Genomic DNA, 22,224 nt, shown 5'->3' with positions numbered 1-22,224 from the left:
GCAAAACTGGCTTGGTCACCTTAACATGATCATAACTCTCCTTCTTGTGTGTGAAAGTATCCTTGTTTTTTCCACAACCATCAAATCCTTGACTCTGTGTTTTCCCTCTATATACTCCAGACCCACCTGTATTCATTTAGTAGGATATGTATGTGCACATATATACTTAATGACTTGAATTAAGTGTGTGTGGGGGGGAGAAAGCTTGTGGATAATCGATTATCCACAGTGGGATAAATAATACTTAATCTACATAAAACACTGCGTAGAAAAAGTGTAGGGAGGAGAAAAGAATTAAGAAGGCTTATAAGGGTTCCTAACCTCACTGGGTTAGGAGAGCAGAAAGCTCATCCACTTGCCTCCTGCAGACTTCCTGTCCCTCATCCTTGCTGAGGATTACCTGACAGATTCCTGCAACCACTAGAATGTGGAATTCTACAATTCACATGTGGAATTGTACAGTTTTGTAAATATACAAATAGAAACCAATTTATATTTACCTGGTGGTACCTCCAGGGTTAAAATTTTTTTCGGACCAACACATGATTCGTGACTTATAGTAAAACTTGCATGTGAACATTCTGTTAGGTTATAGATCGTATTGTTTTCACATGTGACATTTTCACAACTCACTGAATCAGCAGCATTTAGTCGTGCTTCAAATGAGTTATTTTCTTTATAATGATATTCCACAGAGATATTTTTATTTTCATCTGAAAGAAAATGAAAGAGAGGATTACCTTTTTTAAGAAGAATTTCAGAAAAAATAAACTTACAACAAATGTGAACACTTTAGTAGAGATTTTCAAAAATATGAAAATCTAACAAAATATCCCCAGGAACATGAAAAAGAGAAGAAACATATCAGGTGTGTCCATAATTAATTTTCAAAATTCCCTTTATATCCTATCAAGGACCTCAGCTTTTAAGTTTATCCTAGGAGGATTAACAGATTAATGTCTGTCTTCCTGACTGAACTGTATATTCTATGGCAGTGACGGCCAGTTTACTTTGAGCATCAACATAAATCCAAGTTGTTGCGTAAAAGCTGTCATTAGTAGGGGCTTATTTGTTTGAATTGCTTGTTGAATTGATGCAAAAATGAATGAAGTATCTGACAAATGTCTTCTCCTTGCTTTATCATTTCTCTTTCCTTCTAAAATGCAGTTCTTGGTTACCTGTTTCTCCAGGGACATTAATTAATTCAGGGACCACAGGCCTCATTATTCCTTTACCTTGGTAAAATTATCAATAATAAACCCTCCTAAGGACCTCCCCTTGGTGACATGTCACATTCTCTCCTTTATTTAAACAAATTCAGTTGACTGGTAAAAATATATTTTTTTCCACAAATGCTAGATAAGTAGTTTCAGATTAGTTAAGGGAAGAGTGTAAGGAGGCAATAATATAGGATGAACATGAGCATAAGAGACCATATTAATTAAGCAAACTTTTGAAGACTGATCTTTATGTTAAATGTATGGGGAGCTACTGAAGGCAGAGACTTCCGCAGGGAGACTCACAAACATGGAGGGTGAAGCCCCCGCCATGAAAGACCTCACTGAGAAGAGGATAGGAAAATGGGGACAGCGTTGCATAAACTGTTCTCAAGCACCTGCTTTGATTGATCATGGTGTCTCCCCTGCCAGGTAAGTATTCAAGCACCTGCTTTGAGCCAAAACTCTGACAAGACAGAAAGACAGAGAGGCGGAGACAAATACAGATTCATTTTCTTCACAAGCCTGGAAGGTATTCTCCACATTTCACATGTATCATTAGCTAGTAATTCTTAATCCTGACACTCAAAACTATGTCTGAATATAACATCAAAGCTTCTTGCTCCTGAAGGACATGGGCTCTTTTTATTTTTTTTAAAGTTAACATATAATGTATTATTTGCCCAAGGGGTACAGGTCTGTGAATCATCAGGCTTACACACTCCATAGCACTCACCATAGCACATACCCTCCCCAGTGTCCATAGCCCAACCACCCTATCCCTCTCCTCCACCCAGCAACCTCAGTTTGTTTTCTGAGATTAAGAGTCTCTTATGGTTTGTCTCCCTCCCTGGTCCCATCTTGTTTCATTTTTTCCTCCCTTCCCCCCATGAACCTCCACCCTGCCTCTCAAATTCCTCATATCAGAGAGATCAGATGGTAATTATCTTTCTCTGATTGACTTATTTTGCTTAGCATGATACCCTTTAGTTCCATTCACGTCATTGCAAATTGCAAGATTTCATGTTTTTTGATGGCTACATAGTATTCCATTGTATATATATACCACATCTTCTTTATCCATTCATCTCTTGATGGACATCTAGGTTCTTTCCATAGTTTGGTTTATTAAGGACACTGGCTCTTAAAATGTGGAAATATTCATAGCTGGGAAGTGGGAGCCAGTAAAGTTAGCTTGCTAGTGGGTTTGGAGGCTTAGAATGAAGAAGGAAATAATTTAAGCAATATTCTAAAGTGATATATCCTCCCTCTAGATTAAAAAAAAAAACTTACCACATGCTGGCTTAGATGTTGCAGAAACTGCAATAGAAAAAAAAAAGAATGTAAATTATTAAAATTTCCTTTACAGTATCTCTGCTATAGTCACTTTGGGAAAGGATGGTTTTACAATGTTTCAACTTCATATATTGTAATGTCTATACGTTAGGTTTAACAGACGGTGCAGGGTTTGCGATGCCCAGTACAATGTTTTAATCTCAAAACTTCAGGTGTTAAAAACTAATGGGCTAGGTCTATAAAACATTTCATGAAATTACCCAATGAACATGATTATGATAATTACAATATTGGTATTTTTGAGCACACATTTTATTATGGTGTGGGGACATAGCTAACCATACACGCAGCCAGAACATTTAAAGATACTCATCCCCTTGATTAATCTCCAAGTAGATTTATAGAATTATGATCCCTAGACATTTCAGTTTCCACCTTTGTTTAAAAACATCAGAAAACAGGCAAAGGATGCTTCATTCCCTAGTTTAATCTTTTGTTAAGTTCTTTGCACATACACTGGATCCAGAGCAATTAATAGCTCTTTTAATGAATTGAAACATATCATGGGTGAAGCATATGTATTTCACTGAAGAATGAGTGGAGATGTGTTTTGTGAAAGCTGAGAGATCTCTGCTAATCCAGTCTTTGAGTTGGAAGAATTTAGGAGAGAACAGTGGGCTTGCAGGCTCTGCCATGGCCGACCCACTGACTGACATTGCCCTTCTCTCGGCTCATTCCCTACAGGCCCCTCGCTTTGCTTCCATGCTCCATGTTACCTGACTGGGGCTCTACAATCAATCCTCTGTGAATCACCCCTTGGAATGGAGAATCCCACTGATAGAATTTTTCTGTTACCTACTAACACCTAAACCCACTCCTAGAGAAGGAAGTCCTAGAATACTTGAATATTTTTCTATGCATTTGCATAAAGTACACAACTCTTAGAGGATGTTATAATGACTTGATAGGTTATGACAGTGACATTCTGCCCCAACCTCACCAGTTGTGGCCTTGCTAAAATAAGGGTTACAAGACTGACCGCTACTCCACAGCCCCCATGATTAGAATACTCAATGGAACTTCTCAGAAAAAGAGAACCCAGTGTACAGAAAATGGAAGACCCCTCTATGAGCACATCGCAGGTTCATGATGGTGGCATGACTGTGTGGTTGAGAGTAAGATTGTCACCTATTGTTGTGGGAGCAGTTGCATGGTTAGTGCTTGTTGCAGGTGAAGTGGACGTAAGAGACACATCTGCAAGGAAATGAACAGAGAATCAAAGTTAATGAGTTTGTCATAATGAAGGACAAGGGAAAAACTCTTCAGCAAAGATACTTTCCCAACCGAATCTTTACTACAGGAGACTTCACTGAAATTAACACTTGCTCCTCTTTAAAATAAAAAAGTGAATCAAAGTGTCATCTACCCATAGCCCTTGAAGATAAACAATAGTTCAAATAATTAGAACATGACATTGAATAAGTTGAGAGAAACTATTGATTCCTTGGTGTAATTCTTACCTGATGGCCAAACTACTGCTTTCTCCTTCAATTACAGCTTCCTTATTTTAATTACTAACAATGATACCACTTACTCTTTTTTTAATATTCACTGCCTACCAGCCTTTTTTTTTTTTAACATACTCAGTTCTCACATCAATCCTATAAAATGAATATTATAATACCCATTTCACAGAAGGGAAAGCTGACACACAAATTATTAGTAGCATGTGCTAAAGTCATCCAGAAAGTTAAGGATTTGATCCCAGGGCTATATGACTCTAAAGTCTATTATCTTTCTTCTTTGCCATCAACGTTTCTACTATGAATAACAAAATAAAGTATGCTCCCCCCCCCAAAAAAAAGCTTACTGGCAAGTTTGTCTAATTTATTATCAATATAGGAAACTCGGTAAAACAGGAAACCTGTCAATAATATTTGGTATGAAGCAAAAGAGCTGCGTTAAAGTTTCAAGTTTCCATCTCATTATCCATAACCTAAGACACCTCGAGCATCGTGGTCAAACCTGAGGAGCTATCATTGGTGGTGGTGCTGGAGATGCGTGAAGGTAAGGCAGCAGAGCTGCTGTGTGCAGGGCTGAGGGTGGCTGCTTGTGTGAAAGTTGGGTCTACATGGAAGATGCTGGTTGTGGTCCACTCTCCTGGGGAGCCTGCAATCAGAAAGGCCATGGTCACGGTCATCTATTTCTGCCCCTCCAAGAGCAATGGCCAAACAGTCAACATACGCAGATTCTTGAAGCGAAGGCCAAGCAACAGTCAGACCCTTTGCACTATGCATTCTGCAAAACTGAATGAAATGCAGCAAGCTTTGTGGCAGAGGCAAGTTTAACGTCAGATGACTCAGAACCTGTGCAGCACTGTCATCAGAGCACAAATGTTAAAAGTGCCAGCCTTCACAACTCAGGGAAGCCAAGCTCCCTGACTGAGGGGAGTGAGAATGCAGTACAAAGAGAGTGCACCGAGGCGACAGAGTGGGGTGCTGGCTTGCGGGTGCAGACACCACAGAGATGGGAGTGGACCTCTGGCTGTAAAAGTCTATGTTAAGGTTGGCAGAAGAGGAAGCGCAATCTGCCATGTGCTAAAAGCCTCACGAGGGTGCACCTCTCTGGGGAGGAATTTCTGGGTGCAGGTGCTGAGGTCTACTTTTCTGAAATCAGAGCTGAATGGGCTTCTTCCCTGTGCACCTGCTGAGCTCAGGGTAATTCCTTTCCAGCTGAAGATTACAATTGGACTTTCCCTATGTAGGGAAAAAGCCCTGGCCAGGAAAAATCAAAACCAAACCAGCTTAGAACCAAAGAACCAAAGAACTTTCACATTATCATGACACCATTTCCTTTATTTTCCAAGAACATCTAAGCCAACTGGAATAGAATCAGGTGTCGCTGCTGAAGAAACAGCGCAATGTATTTGGTTAGGACTTTTCATTGTCAAGCATCTCCCGCATACGACATCTTCCTGCAGACATCACACCCAGAATTATGGCGCAAGCCACCAACATGTATGCTTTGGATACCTTTTAGATGACTAGCACTCTGACAGTTGTCATGGCAGAAATAACAGGAATATTGACAAGCCTCTCTCTAAGCTTGTTTGGTTATTTCACCATCAGGCTCCCTGGGGTCCTCAGTTCAATGATAGGATATCAGCCTTGCATTTGCAGTAAGATTCACAGTGTCTGAGCAGAGTGAAACATGCACGCGTATTCTGAAAATGGTTTCGAGGCCTGCATGCAGACACCCTCCAATTACACACTGAGAACAGTCTATGACTTCTCATCTACATCCATTAGAATTGAAAAGGCATCTTCTAAAAATTTGACTTCGGGTTCTCAGCTCAGTCTTCCTAATCCACTCCCCATCCCCCCATTTCACTAAACCATAGAGAAGAATGAATGACATAAACATCACTTCTTCAGTTCTGGATCCCCAGAGAAGGGCTCCAACAGAACAAGGAGAAGGGCAAGAAAGTCGTTTTTTTTTTCTTCTTAAAAAAAAAAAAAAAAAAAATTAGAGCCAGAACTGGCCCTCTGCCATGCTTTAAAAAAGTTTATCTTTTGCTTCCTTCCATATTCTTCCCTACTTCTCTTTCACAAGCTTGTTCTCTTCACCTCCCCTGAGTCCCTTGCCCTCCTGCTCTTCTGAACCCCCCCTCCTCCCCCCAAATTCCCTACCTTCCTCCTTCATGTGAAAACTACTACTCCCTTGTGTAGGTAGTCTCAGTGCTGGTTTAGAAGTGGCTTTTACCATTTTATTTTAGGTTAATTAATCCCAATCAATTTTTAATTAGTGGAATTAGCCACTTTGAAGAATTTCTTCGGGAGGGCAAATAGAGTGGATTTGTGACTATCAGCCCCCTCAGGTCAGTCCCCCTTAATTCTTTTACAGCTCCTTCCCATCCACGACTTCTGCATCTGTGGATTTGCTAAAAGCTCCAAATCTTTTGCCTGAGGTTCTCATGGCAGCTGGAGTAGATAGAACGAGGCGGGCAGGCAAGGGCAGCTCTGTCCTCAGTTGTTTTAAGCTTGCACATTGCCTCTAAGGATTTTTGTGCCAAGGGAAGGGTTTAATCCCTCACAAAATAATGATCATTCTATTGGATAGGTTTGACTTCCATGTTTGATTCATACTTAGAGCCAGGCCACCTTAGCCCCAGCTCTGTAGGCTGCCCCATTTCTATCTTTAACCTTCAGGACTCAGGCTCCTGCAATTTCATATGTGTCTGTGTGGATTTTTATTTTTGGGGACCAAAAAAAAAAAAAAAAAAAAGGCACCATGAAGTGACTTAGACGCTGATTTTGGAAAGACAAGGGAGGGAATATTTTGCATTGCTTTATATACAGAGATGCTAAGTTCAGAGAATCTTAATGTTTAAATGGGGCGTACAAAGCATCTACTTCTTTTTTTCCACTTAAGAAAAATAATTAAATTGTAGTTACAATTTCTTACTGCCCTTCATTGATGATGGAAATCATCCAGTCTTCATGATTTTGTTTATTGGTCAGGGATCTTTAAGCAATAATTCATATATATTATTCTTTATTAGCAGCAAAAAAGTTCTCACTTTTTTTGCAATGATACTTGCCCCAGATACAAAGAAACATAGAGAGTATCCTAAAAAACCGTTTCCTCTGGAACAGGTCTTTCTTTTATTCTTGTAAGTCTCATTCTTTATGATTTCGTCTGTATTCCAAGGAACTAGTTATGTGGCCTCACCAACTACAGTAACTATGGAAATATGAAATTCCACATTCACCAACTAGCAAGTGCTACACGTTTAACAGGTGGTTGGATTCCCACACACTGTTCTTAAACACAGGCAGTTGTCACGCTCTCTTCCTATCTGCGCAAGTCTAACAGCCCCGCAAACCTGATGTGTCATTCCCGCCCAGAGCACGGGTGAGTGGGGGAAGGGCAGCAGCGCTGCTGGGTGTCTGCGTGTCAGATCCGGCAGAGGACGTCTGCGAGACTGCGTGCGTGGGGTGGAGCGGCGGCTGTGTAACACCTAAGGTAAGAAAGTGAAATCATTTCAGTGTTTCCTCACTCTAGATGAAAAATACAAATACTAGGAGGTTATAAGTATATTTGTTTACCAAACCGTGAAATGACTCAGTCTATTAATATGTTTGTCTGCCTCTAGTCAAATTGGCCTGGCAGGAAGGTGGCACCTGTGTTCTTGATTTACATATTCCCAGAGGCTCCTTCTGGGCCACGAAGTCACAGATGACTCAGGTTTCCAGGTGGCTTTTTTTTTTTTTTAACCTCTACGTCCCTATGATCTTTGTGCACCCTCCTGCAACTTTACAAACTGAAAACTGGTATATTTCTTTGTAGGCAGAATCAATAACAAATCCCTCAATATACAATAGACAAATCATTAAAAAAAAATAAGAAAAAAAAATGAACCAGACATGTAATAGACATCTAATATATGCAGTGGCCAAAAAGTATATGGAAAAAATGCTCGTCAGTATGAAATTTGTTTCAATGTACAAATGTAGTATTTTAACTGTCGTCCTGGCAGAGTTGTAAAAGATTAATTAATATCTAGTACTAGAAAAGATGTGGGGAAACAGTTGCACACACATATACAAACACTCTCTCTCACAGAATCCCATGTCCAGAGTCTGGAGGTTATAACACAGATAAAACAATATCTTTAAGAATCAGGATTTGGAGAAATAGTATTTTCATTGTGTTTGTATGTGAAACAAATACATATATATATATACTTATACAAATAAATATATGTATTTATAGAAATACTATATGTATACATTTTAGTATTAATAAGCATAAGTATATACTTTGTATATGCTTCTATACTGATATTTCACAACATGCATAAAATATTTTTGTAAAATTAAGCTTAAAGATTTTTTAATGATTTTGCTTCATAATGAAGTTTATTGATTTTTGAGTAATTTTGAAAATGTATGAGAACATTACTGTGTTAGGAAAATGGATCAAAGGATTTTTTCACTACATATATCTGTAAGCCTGAATATTTTATTGTATTCCACAATAGACATCAATTACAAACAAAAATTAAATAACATATATAGATTTATCCCAGTAGATAATTAAAATATCACCTGATAGCAAGACTTTTTTCTAGGGGGCAAAGTTTATTTTTTTATTTAAAAGTGTAAGAAACCTTCCAAGCTAATTTCACCATCAGTATTATTGTGCCAGAGCAAGTTAGCATTTTAATATTACTATAATATTTTTATTATTATTCACCCTAATCTATTCCCTTTTAAACATTTCTTCTCACATTTTGCTTCATCTGGAATGTTGTATGCATGTATTTGTGTACAAGAAATGAAATGTGGAAACTGAAATTGAAAACTCTGCGTGACATTTTCTCAGTAAAAAAGTTAGTAAAAAAGTTTAGCCTGAACTGTTCTGCCTAACCGTCAACATCCTCCTCCTCACATTCTTTTTGTTAAAATTCCGGGCAATGAATTCAAATGCTTGCAATGTTTAGATAGGTCCTAGCTGCTGCTCTGCTAGGGTAACGGGGAAAATGGGAGGAAAGAGTGGATGTACAGTCCTGTAATCAACATGCAGAGGCATTTATCATTTATTTAACTGCTTATGATAGCTAATAAACTTCATCAGTATGATACTCCAAACATTATCATGTACTCCCCCCCAAAGTTTTGAGAAAGTGTTAGACATACTTGTTTTCCAAATCAAGATTAATGGCCCTGTCAAACAATTAGCTTAATTTCTAATCAGAATATGTCTACAAACCTGTTTGCCTCAGAAAATGACAATATAGTGCATTCTTTCAGAAAAGACATGAGCAACCCTCTTTGAGAGTTGATTTATGTACCAAATACACTGGCAGACCTAACGATATATAAAAAATGAACACATTACAGATTTATTGGGATTCTGAAGAGTCTCAGTGATCTTCCCTGGCGAAAATGCCCCCACATCACTGATATTTGCTATGAATGTCACCACGTTACCTTAAATTCTACCATTAGGACCCACAACCTTGATTAATTTTTTTTTAAATAATGCAAATATCCCTGGGGGAAATCCAAGTAGCAAAGCTGGATTACTAATCCTCAGGGTGGTTTTTTAAAAACTAAATTGTATGTCTCCAGTAATTTTGTGATATTGAGAATCTGGAGTAGAACAAAGAAAGAATTTGCTTTGGAATTCCAGCCAGGGAGAATCCCTCTCCCACACAAAGTTCCTTGTGGGGGCTTCCCCACCCCAACCCTTTCCGACGTCTCCTCGACAGCGAGCATATTTCATGAGCACCTAGATGTCCCACCCTTAACACGCCTGAATAAAATCACGTACATAGAAACTGCACATGTAATTTAAAGAAAAACCGTTTTGATAACTTTAGAATTCAAAAAGAAAGATTAGTTCTCCTAAACTCATTTCAGTTAACATCTCTGTGCCAACCTGTCACAGCAAGAGTATTATTATCCAAATGGCTCCAGGATCTTTCAGTTGGAGTACTGTCTGGATTAGGAGGAAGTGGGGTGGTCTCTGAGGAGTTATTTTCTCTTTCAGAGATGCTTGGGAATGAGAATGCAGTGGTGCGGGCAGGTAAGGGGTCGCCAGAAGTCAGAGCACTGGGCTCTTCTGTTAACTTCAGTCCTATTGTATTCATAGGAGATGGAAGAAAGAAAACAAAACAAAATATGTGAATCATATCCTGCAACATATACTCATCTGAATTTATTAACTTCCCAGTCCATTATAGCATGTATATAAATATATAAATATATATATGTGTATATACATGCACAACATAGACAAGATCTATGGTGTGTGTATATGTGTATACACCATGTGTGTATATATTAGTAAATACATATACATATATACATGCATATATATAAATATAGATGCATACAGAGGTGTAGATATGTAAACTTAGATATAAAACAAGTTACAGAACAGAGGCTAAAGATACAAATGGGGAAATGAAATTGAAAGCAACTATTCCCTGCCTTCTTCCCTTTCCATTGCTGGACTCTCAACTGTCCAAGGCAAATGGGTTCAGAAGGACTCTGAGAAACAAACTGAGGGTTGTGCAAAGGGAGGTGGGTGGGGGGATGGGGTGACTGGGGGATGGGCACTAAGGAGAGCATGTGATGTGATGAGCACTGGGTATTAGACGGACCTAACGAATCATTGAACACTATGTTAAAAACTAATGTACTATATGTGTGGTAAATGAATTTAAATTAAATAAATAAAATAAAATAAGGATGGAACACACACACAAAGAAAATTGATGAACAGAAATTGTAAAAAGAGAAATGTAAAGGACTTATTAATGAAGAATAGAGAAAGATAAACTCCAAAGGAGATTTAGGAGGACAAGTGTTCCAGGAGGAAAAAAAAAAAAAAATTGAAAGATAAAGTCCTAGGGACAAAGTGATTATTTTTTAATAAATCAAAGTCAAAGCAGATTAAGTAAAAGGCAGGGAAACAAAGGTCTCAAACAGATACACAAATGACCCAAGTCTACAAAAATGTTTTCAATTTTTTGATGATATAAGACATACAATTTGAGATATTGAAATAACTTTTTCCACAGTTTCAATTCACCTCAGAAGAAAAACAATGTCACAAGGCAGTGTTGAAATAGGTACAGGTACAGCTGATTGAAGTATACATTTGATTAAAAAACAACAACAACAACAACAAAAACCTTCCTGCAGGCACATCAGCACCTGTGTTAAAGGCCTTTAAATTTTTGGTGGTCTCTTACTCAGAATGTGGATTTCTTTATTAAAGAATTGGGGGGAGGGGGGGTTGTGAAGAATACACCAAAGTTTGTTTTTAAAAAAAAACACATTGTGACTTCTGGATATTGAGGTTATAGTGATGTGTTTTTTCTAAAGCATCTGTGTTTTACATGTATTCACTTTTATGAATAGGCAAATTGATGTTTTTCAATATTTAATTAATAAAAATTGAATTATGTCACACAAGTATTTCAGCCATTCAGTGCAACAAGAGTGGGTAAGAGAAAATAGCATGAACATGAGAAGAGGAAGAAGGGGAGAAACTGGAAATGAGTAGAAGTGATAAGAATTAAGCAGCGAAATTAAAGGATTACTGAATAGGGAATTAAGAAAATAGAAGTGAAAGGACACACAGAAGTCCTTGCTTCATTCATTTAATGTCAAAGGTGAAGTGAAATCAGTGTTTACGAAATATAGATTAAAACCCATCTAAACCCGGGGCACCTGGGTGGCTCAGTGGGTTAAGCCTCTGCCTTCAGCTCAGGTCATGATCCCAGGGTCCTGGGATCAACCCCCGCATCGGGCTCTCTGCTCAGCGGGGAGCCAGCTTCCCCCTCTCTCTCTGCCTGCCTCTCTGCCTACTTGTGATCTCTCTGTCATATAAATAAATAAAATCTTAAAAAAAAAATCTAAACCCCGTTGAACTTCCCCGAGGCCGTGCACATGAAATAAGGTGGAACTCTGCTGTGGTTCAGAAATCCAAAGTGATAGTACAGTTGTTACAGTCCTTGTTTTCCAAGGAATATTTCCAAGATCTCTAGAATTTCATGACCCAGTCACTCACAAATCAATATATTTACTAGCAAACTTTCACCCATAATACAGGCCAACACATCTAGCTATGTAATAGGCAAGTAACTCCTTCTGGCTTCCGTGTAAAATTCTAAGTCTAACTTGACTTATTCTCTCACCTGTGCTCTTTGTTGAATAAAAGGAAGGGAGGTGGGAAAAGGAAAAGACAGCAAGAAGAAAGAGAAGGAGAGAGAACAGGGAAGGGAGAGAGGGAGGAGCTTAAAATTCTGCACAATAACATTAATGCACTTTCATCATTATAGACTTAACGATTACTAATTTGTTGTTTTTAGGTTAAACTGTCTTTGGTTTGGGCAGGATTTTGATGATCTGTTCTGCTTTAAGAGAAATGTGGTGATATTTTCCCTTTATCACATTTTTTTTAGATTTGAATTACAAAGAGAGTGAAGGGAATATCGTTCCAAATACCTAGTAAATTGTGCTAGGCTTTGTTGAAGATAGCATTCCTAAAGATTACATCCCATCAAGCAAATCCACCCCAAGGTCTATGCAAAAAGGATGTTCAGAAAACTACCCTCCTACCTAGACGCCTTAATATGCTTGCACATGACTTAAGCTCAGTGCGCACTCCTTAATTCAATGAAGAAGAATTTAATTCACAGTTAGAAAGCACACTCCAGTTGCCACTTCTATACTGTCCTTCATCTTTACTTCGGAGATACTACTGGTTTCCACTGATCATTTTCTTTTTGGCAGTATTTGCAAGAAGACATTCTCATTTGCATTTGGGCTCGCTATTTTGACTTACCTGATGTCATCATTTGGAGGATTGTTTTAATAGTCAGTGCAGAGATAATGGAAACTCAGTAAGATGAGTCATCTACCATGGTAAACATTCACTCCCCATTCTACCCATTCCCACTCCCTCCTGAAACAATAATCAATTTATATGATTGAAATGAACTTAATTATTTGTAAAAAGTGGAGGTGCTACAATGCCTGAGAGTAGCTGGCATAAACCAATCACGTCTACTATGCATTAAATACTTTTTTATGCATTTATAAAAATTCTCTGCTGTACTATACAATGATAATATCCTAATACTACATCTTTTAAAAAAAAATAAGAGAGTATGTTTCTTATGCAGATTCAGGAACATTTTGTTAGTTTCCACATAGTTCTTTGTTTCCATAGTTTGAAGTGAATTTTCATTTAATTTAAAAAATTCCTTTAATTACCCGATTCTCAGAATATTTTGAATGAACCTAAGCAGAACTGTGCATTTTAATCATCAAAACAGAATTATCTTAGTGGCTTTACTTACCTTCTTAATGCATACTGTCAACCATATGATGAATCAGGAAATCAGTAATAAATTTTAAATGGCAATAACGTTTAAGAGATATAACTTATTTTCTCTCTTATTTTGCATGTAGTATGTGTGAATTTATTTTTAACATTTTCATTGTTTAAATTTAATTTACCTCAGGATTAGAATACTCATTAAGATTTTTTTTAAATTTTTATTTATTTATTTATTTATAAATTTTTCATTTTTTCAGCCTAACAGTATTCATTATTTTTGCATCACACCCAGGGCTCCATGCAATCTGTGCCCTCTCCAATACCCACCACCTGGTACCCCAACCTCCCACCCCCCGCCCCTTCAAAACCCTCAGATTGTTTTTCAGAGTCCATAGTCTCTCATGGTTCACCTCCCCTTTAATTCCATTGTGACAACAGAATTTGGAAATGATTATTATAAAATTTCTTACTATTCTCAAAGTGCTTCTTTTATATACATATGTATATATGTATAACATATATAATATGTTTAGAGCTCTGATTTCTCAGATAACTCCTTAACCAACTTTTGAATCATGAAATTTTGTGATCTAACTTGAATTGTTTGTAATGTTAAAATTTAAAAAGAGATCGGAGTCCGCCATGCAATTTATTGTCAAGTTTAAGAAAAGCTATAATTTATACACAATAACATATATACAAATACTTTCAAGTAGTTGTCAATCTTTACATCTTATAAGCAAGAATATTAAGAACAAGAAAATATCAAGAACCATTAATAATTATAACATTCATCCTTATAAAATGATTTTACTGGATAATAATAGAAAATTCTATCAAAATTAAATATATAAACTTTGAAAGAAAAAAAATAAAATAAGTAAAATGCAAATATTAATTCTTACCAGTAGAGGAACTAGGGTCTTCTCCTGAAAAAAGGAAAAAAAACTCTTAGAAAATTTCAATTTTCACACATACTTATATAAATATAAGTTAGATATATATGTATATATATATGTATATACACATATATATATTCAACTCTATGTTAGTGAATATTCACAAAGTAGCAATTTTCATTACCCTTTTCCCCACTGAAACTACATTCCTTCTCTTAAGGTCATGTTCACAAAGCCGAAATAAACATTAAAGTTGTGCTATTAGCTTTTGAATTCTCAGGTAAAATAAGAAAAATAATAGAATAAAGGAGAACTATTAGAATTAATTTTAAGCTTGCAAAAGACCTTAGACATTTACCCCCAAATGCATTCATTTATTTAGATAATGATTATTTACTGAGTGCCTTCTAAGTGCTAGATATCAGGCCACATTCTAGGGCTATAATACAACCAAGATACAGGAATTTCCTGGCCTCAGTGAGCTGAATTCAGAGTGAAATACAGTTCAAATAAAAAGAAGAAGAAGAAGAAGTCGTCGTCATACAGTGTGATGACCAATGAGACAGAATGTGTTATAGAACCACATAGGAAGATTAGCTAATTTAGTCTTCTGGGGTTGGTGACCAGCTGGGGGAGGAGGTGACAGAGAGGTTTCTTGGATGCATTAAGCTGTGATCTAAAGAATTATGGACAGTTTTAGCTTAGTGCTAGAGGAATAAGAAACTGGGATTTGTCTTAGAGGCTTTAGAAAACCTTCAGAGGAGGGTGTTTAAGGGGAGGTCTAATGGAAAAGCAATTTAATTTTTTTATTGACCTTGTTATAAAATGGAAAATAGTTTATCAGATGGCAAAGCTGGGGACAGAAACATCAGGAGACTAAAAGGAAAGTATATGAGGAAGATGATGTTTTATATGAGGAAAAAAAAAAAAGAAAGAAAGAAAAGACATGAAAAAAATCTGTGAAACACTTTGAAAGTAGTCATCATGACTTTGTAAATGTTCTACAACTAAAGGAGGGCAGAGACTGAGTAAGAAGGAAAAGCATTCAGGTTGATAACTCAACAAACTAGGCAAATGCATTAGGTAGATTTTGGAAGCTTTCATTAAGCTGAAGAAGAAATAAAAGACAAAGAGGAAAATTTGGTATGCTTGTGACTTGTATGTAAAAATGTTTGGTAATATTTGGAGGTGGAGGTTGGTAGCTCAGGATATACATCTGGACTAAGGCTACGGATTAGCATATAGATGAATATTGTAGGTAAGAAGGTGAAGGAGACTCCCAGTCATTAAAAAAAAAGAAGAGTGTCCAAGATAGAATTCTGAAGTTGAATAGATGTTAAAGGAGAGGGACTGCAAAAGTGACCTAATTTTCTATGTAGGAGGGAATTTGAAGTCAACAAGGGTTATGAGTAGAGGGTGTTTCAAGAAGGAAGTTAACAAGCAGCTCCTGGGTGGCTCAGTCTGTTAAGTGTCTGACTTCGGCTCAGGTCATGATCCCACGGTCCTGGGATCAAGTCCTGCGATCAAGTCCTGCGTTGGGCTTTCTGCTCAGCAGGGAGCCTGCTTCTCCCTCTACCTCTACCCTTCTCCCCTGCTTGTGCTCTCTCTCTCTTAAATAAATAAATAATATCTTTTTAAAAAAAGAAGGAAAAATGAAATCAAATGAGATGAGAGCTAACATTGGACTTCTCAATGAGGTTCATGGAAATGCTGGAGAGGCCGGCTTTATTGTTGTGTTGGGAACTGGATTCAGTCTGTAGGGAAGTGAAACATGTTTTCATTCCCCCTCTTTGAAAATGACTATTAAAAAGATCATAAAGCTCTTTCCCAAATGATAGTCAACTGATGTGAAAAGGAATCAAGCACTGGATAAAAGAACAGCTTGGCTAGTATTTAAGGAACCTTCCTTTTTCCGCTCTGAAAAAATTTTCTCCCCTCAGAAGTGCCATCAGATGTGTCTGACCCCTAGTATTCTTCAATGACATTCCCTGACTTATTCCTTGATAAAAAAGTATCTGTGTGTTATACATTATATATATGTTATGTATATCATATGTAAAAGTGTAATTATTAAAATATATATTGTATCAAATATTTTCTTACTTTCTCATTATAGTTCTCTACTGTTTTTCATCATTCAAACTTAAATACTGTTTTTAATTTACATGATGTGGATTTTTGTTCCTCCTCTTGTTTAGTCAGTTTTTACTTTTTAGCTCACATAAAATATTTTTATTTTTTATTTTCATTTTCCTATTAGTAGTCTTCTCTCTTTTCATGTGTTTTTATTTCCTTCTAGATTCAGTTCTTAAAATTGTGTTGATTTGTAAAAGAAGTAATAAGAAAAAAAAATTATGGGAGTTTTTAACAGCTCTTGCATTTTAAGTGAAAAAAAATTATCTTCATGATAAATGTAGATAGTTTAGCATATTGCTACATTCAAAATATTCAAGTTAGTTTGAGTGTACTAGATATAATACATCTACATATTCTATCTAATACATCTCTCTCTTTATCTAAGAAGTATGTAGTCTTTTAAATATCTAAAACTATTTTTGATATGTCCCTTCTCAGTATAAACACCCAATTCCTTGCAAATTCAAACAAATTTATTTGATTCAGTTAAGTAAAAAAAAATATATATTTGTTGCTTTTCTGGCATGATACTAGGTGCTAGGTTTGAACATGTCAAAGGCATGGTCCTTTGCTCTGGGAAAAATTACCATCTGTGATATATCTATATCCATACTGATAGAAATCTCCAAGAGTCTGCAAAGACATTTAGGTCATAGATGAACTCGATTAGGACTAATAACTAAAATTCCTTCCATTGGAGATCAGCAAGAGTCACACAATAGCCATCACTAATTAGCCATCACTAATTCCACCAACCACTATGCTCTGTTGTTCTGGGTTACTGGTTTGTTGCCACCAAAACGTGTAGCACCAATGACATACAACATGTTATAAAAAGTTTACAATTTGTTACATATTTATTATGGAAATGAAAAAGGAATATTGGGATAATAAGGAAGCTTTCATTTTAACATAAGAACTATCAATACTAGAGTACATATGCCAGAAATGTTTCTAAACAGTAGACTATCCATCAGCCACATGTATTTTAAATGCCCTAGAGATAGTAGTTTAATTCTAACTGCTTCAAACACAATGAATGTTTTTAGAGGTGCCTGGGTGGCTCAGTAAGTTAAGCGTCTGACTTTTGATTTCGGATCAAGTCATGATCTCAGGGCCCTGGGATTGAGCATCGGGCTCCCCACTCAATGTGGAGTCAGTTTGGGATTCTCTCTCCCTCTCTCTCTGCCTCTCCCCACACTCATTCTCCAAATAAATAAATAAATAAATAAATAAACAAATTAATAAATTCTTAAAAAAAATGAATCTTTTTAAAAGAAATATGTAAAAAAAATAATAAAAGACATATGTGATATATAGTATTTTAATCCAAGTATTGAAAAGGAGAGCAGGGTAAATTACCAAAATGGGGAAGACAACTTGTACAGGTGTATATTTTTTAAAAGAAAAATTCAGAAATGATATTTTTATTATTATTAATTGCTAATATGTATTGAGTGGTCATGGTATGCCCGGTACTATAGTAAGCCTGTAGCTTACATTTTCTCTCATAGGGATCACAACACCCTAAGAAGCTTAGAGAAGTCAAGTGCCTCGGCTAAGTTCACAAGGCTAGTATATGCTAGCCCAGGCTTGAACCTGAGCCTGTCAGACTCTGCAGATAATGCTGTCTACCGCCTGGCCTCCTGCTTTCCTCTTTAATTTGTCCTTACCACCTTTCCTCTCCATCTAACCTCTCAGCATGGAAATTCTTTTAGCCAATGTTTTAAGTTATATAGAAATCGGTATTTATTAAAAGCTCATAAGCTAAATAAAAAAGCATCTTAATCAGGATTAGACTATGAAATAAATTACTAATAGTGCTATGAATGCTAAAACAAACTTGACCTTAAATATAGACATTTTGGTTAAATTATAATCTGCTGGATAAATGCTCTATGTATGGTATAGGTAAATACTAGAGAAAAATCAGAGGTATGTCAATTTAATTTACTACAGAATATTATTTTGACAGGAAAGTCAACCAAACTACAGTGACATCAACAAAAGTATTGTAACTCACAGACTTTGTGTTTATCTGTGAAAAGACTTCTGTAGATTGGAAACAGAAAAATAGCTTCTCTCTATATGTTTATCTACATCTATGTATTTCTGGTCTAATCATGGCCCCATTCAACATTTCCCCAAGTCCTTTAATTTTCAATGCAAAAAAAAAAAAAAAATTAGCATCCATGGCAAACAGCATAACATCTAAAGAGGGATCACATCTTCCTTTCCTCTGTGTTCATACTTACTTTCCATAAAGGCTTCCCAAATTGAATATGTCTTTTCCTTTATCATCATTTATCTCAGGATCTAATTCTAAATTCCTCTGCTGACTGATTTTCAGGCTATTTTGAAACACTGTAGCTTATTTTGTTTTATTTCATTTTCTTTTTAAAGTATTACACACACACAGAAGTCTTTTATCCCTTTGAAAGAAAATTCCAAGTCTTCAAATTACAATTCAGACTCAATATAAAGCTAAACTTACTTATTCTCATTGTCACAAAATCTCTATAAACAGATTTTCGCTCTCTGTAACACTTTCAGTCAACATGACAAATCACAAGAAAATTACTTAGGCACTCAATAAATCTTACAGAAACACACTTAAATAACATTTGAAAAATAGAAACCACTTCCAAATTTAAGTTATTGTCCATAAGAAAATATTTGGGAACTACAGCACTGCAACTTGAAATGACATTAATTTCAATAAACCATATCTACTAGATTACATAAATTTAAAAGATTTTCAGTGACTTTAAAAATATCAAAAAACTTAACTACAAATCTCAAAGAAGGAATATATATAAAGATAACCTACATGATGGGGCACCTGAGTGGCTCAGTGGGTTAAAGCCTCTGCCTTCACCTGAGGTCATGATCCCAGGGTACTGGGATGGAGCCCCACAATGGACTCTCTGCTTGGCAGGGAGCCTGCTTACCCCTCTCTCTGCCTGCCTCTCTGCCTACTTGTGATCTCTGACAAATAAATAAATAAAATCTTAAAAAAAAAAGATAACCTATATGAAATAGCCTCATTAAAAATCTAACTACTATCTAAAAAACATATCCTCTCAAAAAACCACTCTAATGATTTACATAAATATAAGCAGTACAGGAACAAATACATATCCATGGAGATTGTCTACCTAGGTAGAAACCTGTTTCAGATATGGTAGATAGAGAACTCACCCAAATATTTAGAGAGGAGACTGCCAAATGTCTGCAATACTTTTGTCCATATCTCCCATCACATTTTGTAACATTTCCTAAATTATATGAGCAATGACTTCAATTGTCTACTGTATTTTACATATGCAGACATTATCAGAATGTTACCCAAGTCATAGAAGTGACTATGCTGAAGCTTCATTGTTGTTGTTGTTTTTTAAGATTTTGTTTATTTATTTGACAGACAGAGATCACAAGTAGACGGAGAGGCAGGCAGAGAGAGCCAGAGAGCGGGAAGCAGGCTCCCCGCTGAGCAGAGGACTTGATCCCAGGACCCTGAGATCATGGCCTGAGACAAGGCAGTGGCTTAACCCACTGAGCCACCCAGGCGCCCCTGAAGCTTCATTGTTGAACAAGAAGACCTGATCAGACTGGTTGCATGAAATACTTAGTTAATTCATGACTTACTCACTCTGCTTCAGTATATGGTGACAGAGTGATCTCCTCAGCCAGTGCCAAGCAAGAGAACTAATGGAGTTATCTCAGCTGTTTGGCACAGGCAGACAGCACTGCACCCTTTATGCCCTAGTTCGTGTATGACTTAAAGCCATTATATATTGTTAGTGGACTCAAATCGACATGGAAAAAGCAAATAAACATCTGCAGAGCATAGTAAAACTCGGTGTTTTTATATATTACCTTTTTACTTCACTCTTCCGGGACAACATTTTCTACATTTATTTTTTAAGGTAAGTGCCTATTTTTCATTATTAAGACAAGGGAATATTTAGAAATATTCCAGTAGGTGGCACCGTAGCTCCAAAAATCTGTAAATCATTGAGCAAGCACTCATTTCCATTACAATTCTGTTGTGAATCACCAGTGGAATTGACTAAATACATTAAACAGATGAAAATGTAGATAACAGAGCACTTGATCTTCAAAGCTGTGTTATTCTAACAGATGTATTGTTACTGAATTTACCTTTCCCAATATGTTTCCTTTAGGACTCAAAATGTTTAAGTGATCACATATCAAAGTTACCTTGAAGTCACACTCCTAAGTCCCTGATCAGAAATTTCAGTAAAAACTGGGAATCAGTTGAGTGAAAATGGCATTTCAAAAGGCATAGTTGGGCTTTAAACACCACCCGTTCTCACCATCACCTCTACCCCCAATCCCCAACCCCCCCAAAGTGAAATAGAATGTCATTTCCAAAGGGATTTAAACGTGTCTAGTTCAGCAAATCTAAGAAAAGTACAAGGGCAGAAGGGTGAAACAGAATAGATGAAATAAATACTTAATCTCAGCATCTGCCCTAAAATTAACAGTGGCATGTTTTGAAGGCTGAGAATACTTATCTGACCTCTATAAATACAAAGGCCATACAAAAAGTGAAAAAGTGAAAAGTGAAATAAGCACAAGACCAAAAGAAAAAAAGAAAGGGTCATATGCATGGTTTTCTTTATTTAGTAAGGCATGATAGTAATCAAGCACAAAAATAAAAGTAAAAGTACTCTACTTTTACTTACTCTGTAAACCTGGTATGTGGTCCACTAGAATTTTGCAAATTCTAGGATTTGCAAATCCTATCAAAATAATGACTATCTATGGAGTAAGCACTCTGTGCAAGGGGCAAACAAGGTTTTATCTGGATTTCAGGGAAACATAGGAAATAGTCCTTCCTTCATTAGCTTATTAATAAATATAATGATGACAGCAGCAATTTACTGAAATGGTATTAATGAGACATGCTAACAACCTTGCATGTTTTTGCATTTAGTCATCAAAGCAAGCGGGTGCATTAGCAAGTGTTTTTCCCATTTTATAGGGAATGAAGCAGACTCGGAGTTTAGTAAATTGCTCATAGTCACATACCTAGGAAGTGTTAGATTTGAAGGAGTGTTTGTCTCATCATAATTTCCCCTTTCTTTACTTGAACTTTATGTTAAAACATTTGTTGTATTGTTATTATGCCTGGAATCTCATGGATAAAACAGCTACTGCTTACCACCAGAAAATAATGTTAGAGATTTCTAGTCCTATGGAAACAGAGGATGCTAGTATCTACTGACATGTATTTCATTTGATAGATAAGGAAACTAAAACTTGGGGAGCTTCAGTGCCTTTCTCATTTCATGTAATTTAGCAAGACCCATGATTTCCAAGCTTCACCAATCACCATAGAGTTGCAACATACTTTAAAAACAATGGACATTCAAGAAACACTAGATCAAAGCCTCTAAAAAGAAAGACAGAGACCAAGATAAACAGAAGAGGGATCTAAGAGAAACAGAGACAATGCATAGAGCAGAAGAAACCCTGAAACCAGTAATTCATTTCTCAGAAATGAGACAACATGGCATCCATGACAAGAGCAAAGGGTATTAAAAAGCAACATTTCGGGGCGCCTGGGTGGCTCAGTGGGTTAAGCCGCTGCCATCGGCTCAAGTCATGATCTCAGGGTCCTGGGATCGAGTCCCACGTCGGGCTCTCTGCTCAGCAGGGTCCTGCTTCCCTTCCCCTCTCTCTGCCTGCCTCTCTGCCTACTGTGATCTCTTTCTGTCAAATAAATAAATAAAAATCTTTAAAAAAAAAAAGCAACATTTCAAGATTAAGAAAGGAAGCCAATA

The 22,224-nt window shown here is 36.6% G+C and overlaps 1 protein-coding gene across 4 annotated transcripts in view; it reads right to left on the bottom strand.

Moving 5' to 3' along the window:
* Nucleotides 1-22,224, bottom strand: part of PTPRC (protein tyrosine phosphatase receptor type C) — a 125,641-nt gene that overhangs the window by 53,520 nt on the left and 49,897 nt on the right. Inside the window, exons 3-9 of one of the 4 annotated variants that reach the window (XM_044267547.1) lie at nucleotides 14,282-14,305; nucleotides 9,960-10,157; nucleotides 7,399-7,533; nucleotides 4,539-4,682; nucleotides 3,702-3,767; nucleotides 2,511-2,537; nucleotides 501-713 (exon numbers count right to left, since the gene is read on the bottom strand). In XM_044267547.1, coding sequence (XP_044123482.1) covers nucleotides 501-713; nucleotides 2,511-2,537; nucleotides 3,702-3,767; nucleotides 4,539-4,682; nucleotides 7,399-7,533; nucleotides 9,960-10,157; nucleotides 14,282-14,305 — 807 coding nt within the window. The remainder of the gene's footprint in view (nucleotides 1-500; nucleotides 714-2,510; nucleotides 2,538-3,701; nucleotides 3,768-4,538; nucleotides 4,683-7,398; nucleotides 7,534-9,959; nucleotides 10,158-14,281; nucleotides 14,306-22,224) is intronic. The other 3 variants (XM_044267548.1, XM_044267549.1, XM_044267551.1) reach the window with 3 other exon arrangements.

The sequence above is a fragment of the Neovison vison genome, chromosome 10, assembly GCF_020171115.1.
Source record: "Neovison vison isolate M4711 chromosome 10, ASM_NN_V1, whole genome shotgun sequence".
In the NCBI taxonomy this organism is placed as follows: Eukaryota; Metazoa; Chordata; class Mammalia; order Carnivora; family Mustelidae; genus Neogale; species Neogale vison.
This window is presented reverse-complemented; position numbering and strand designations above follow the sequence as displayed.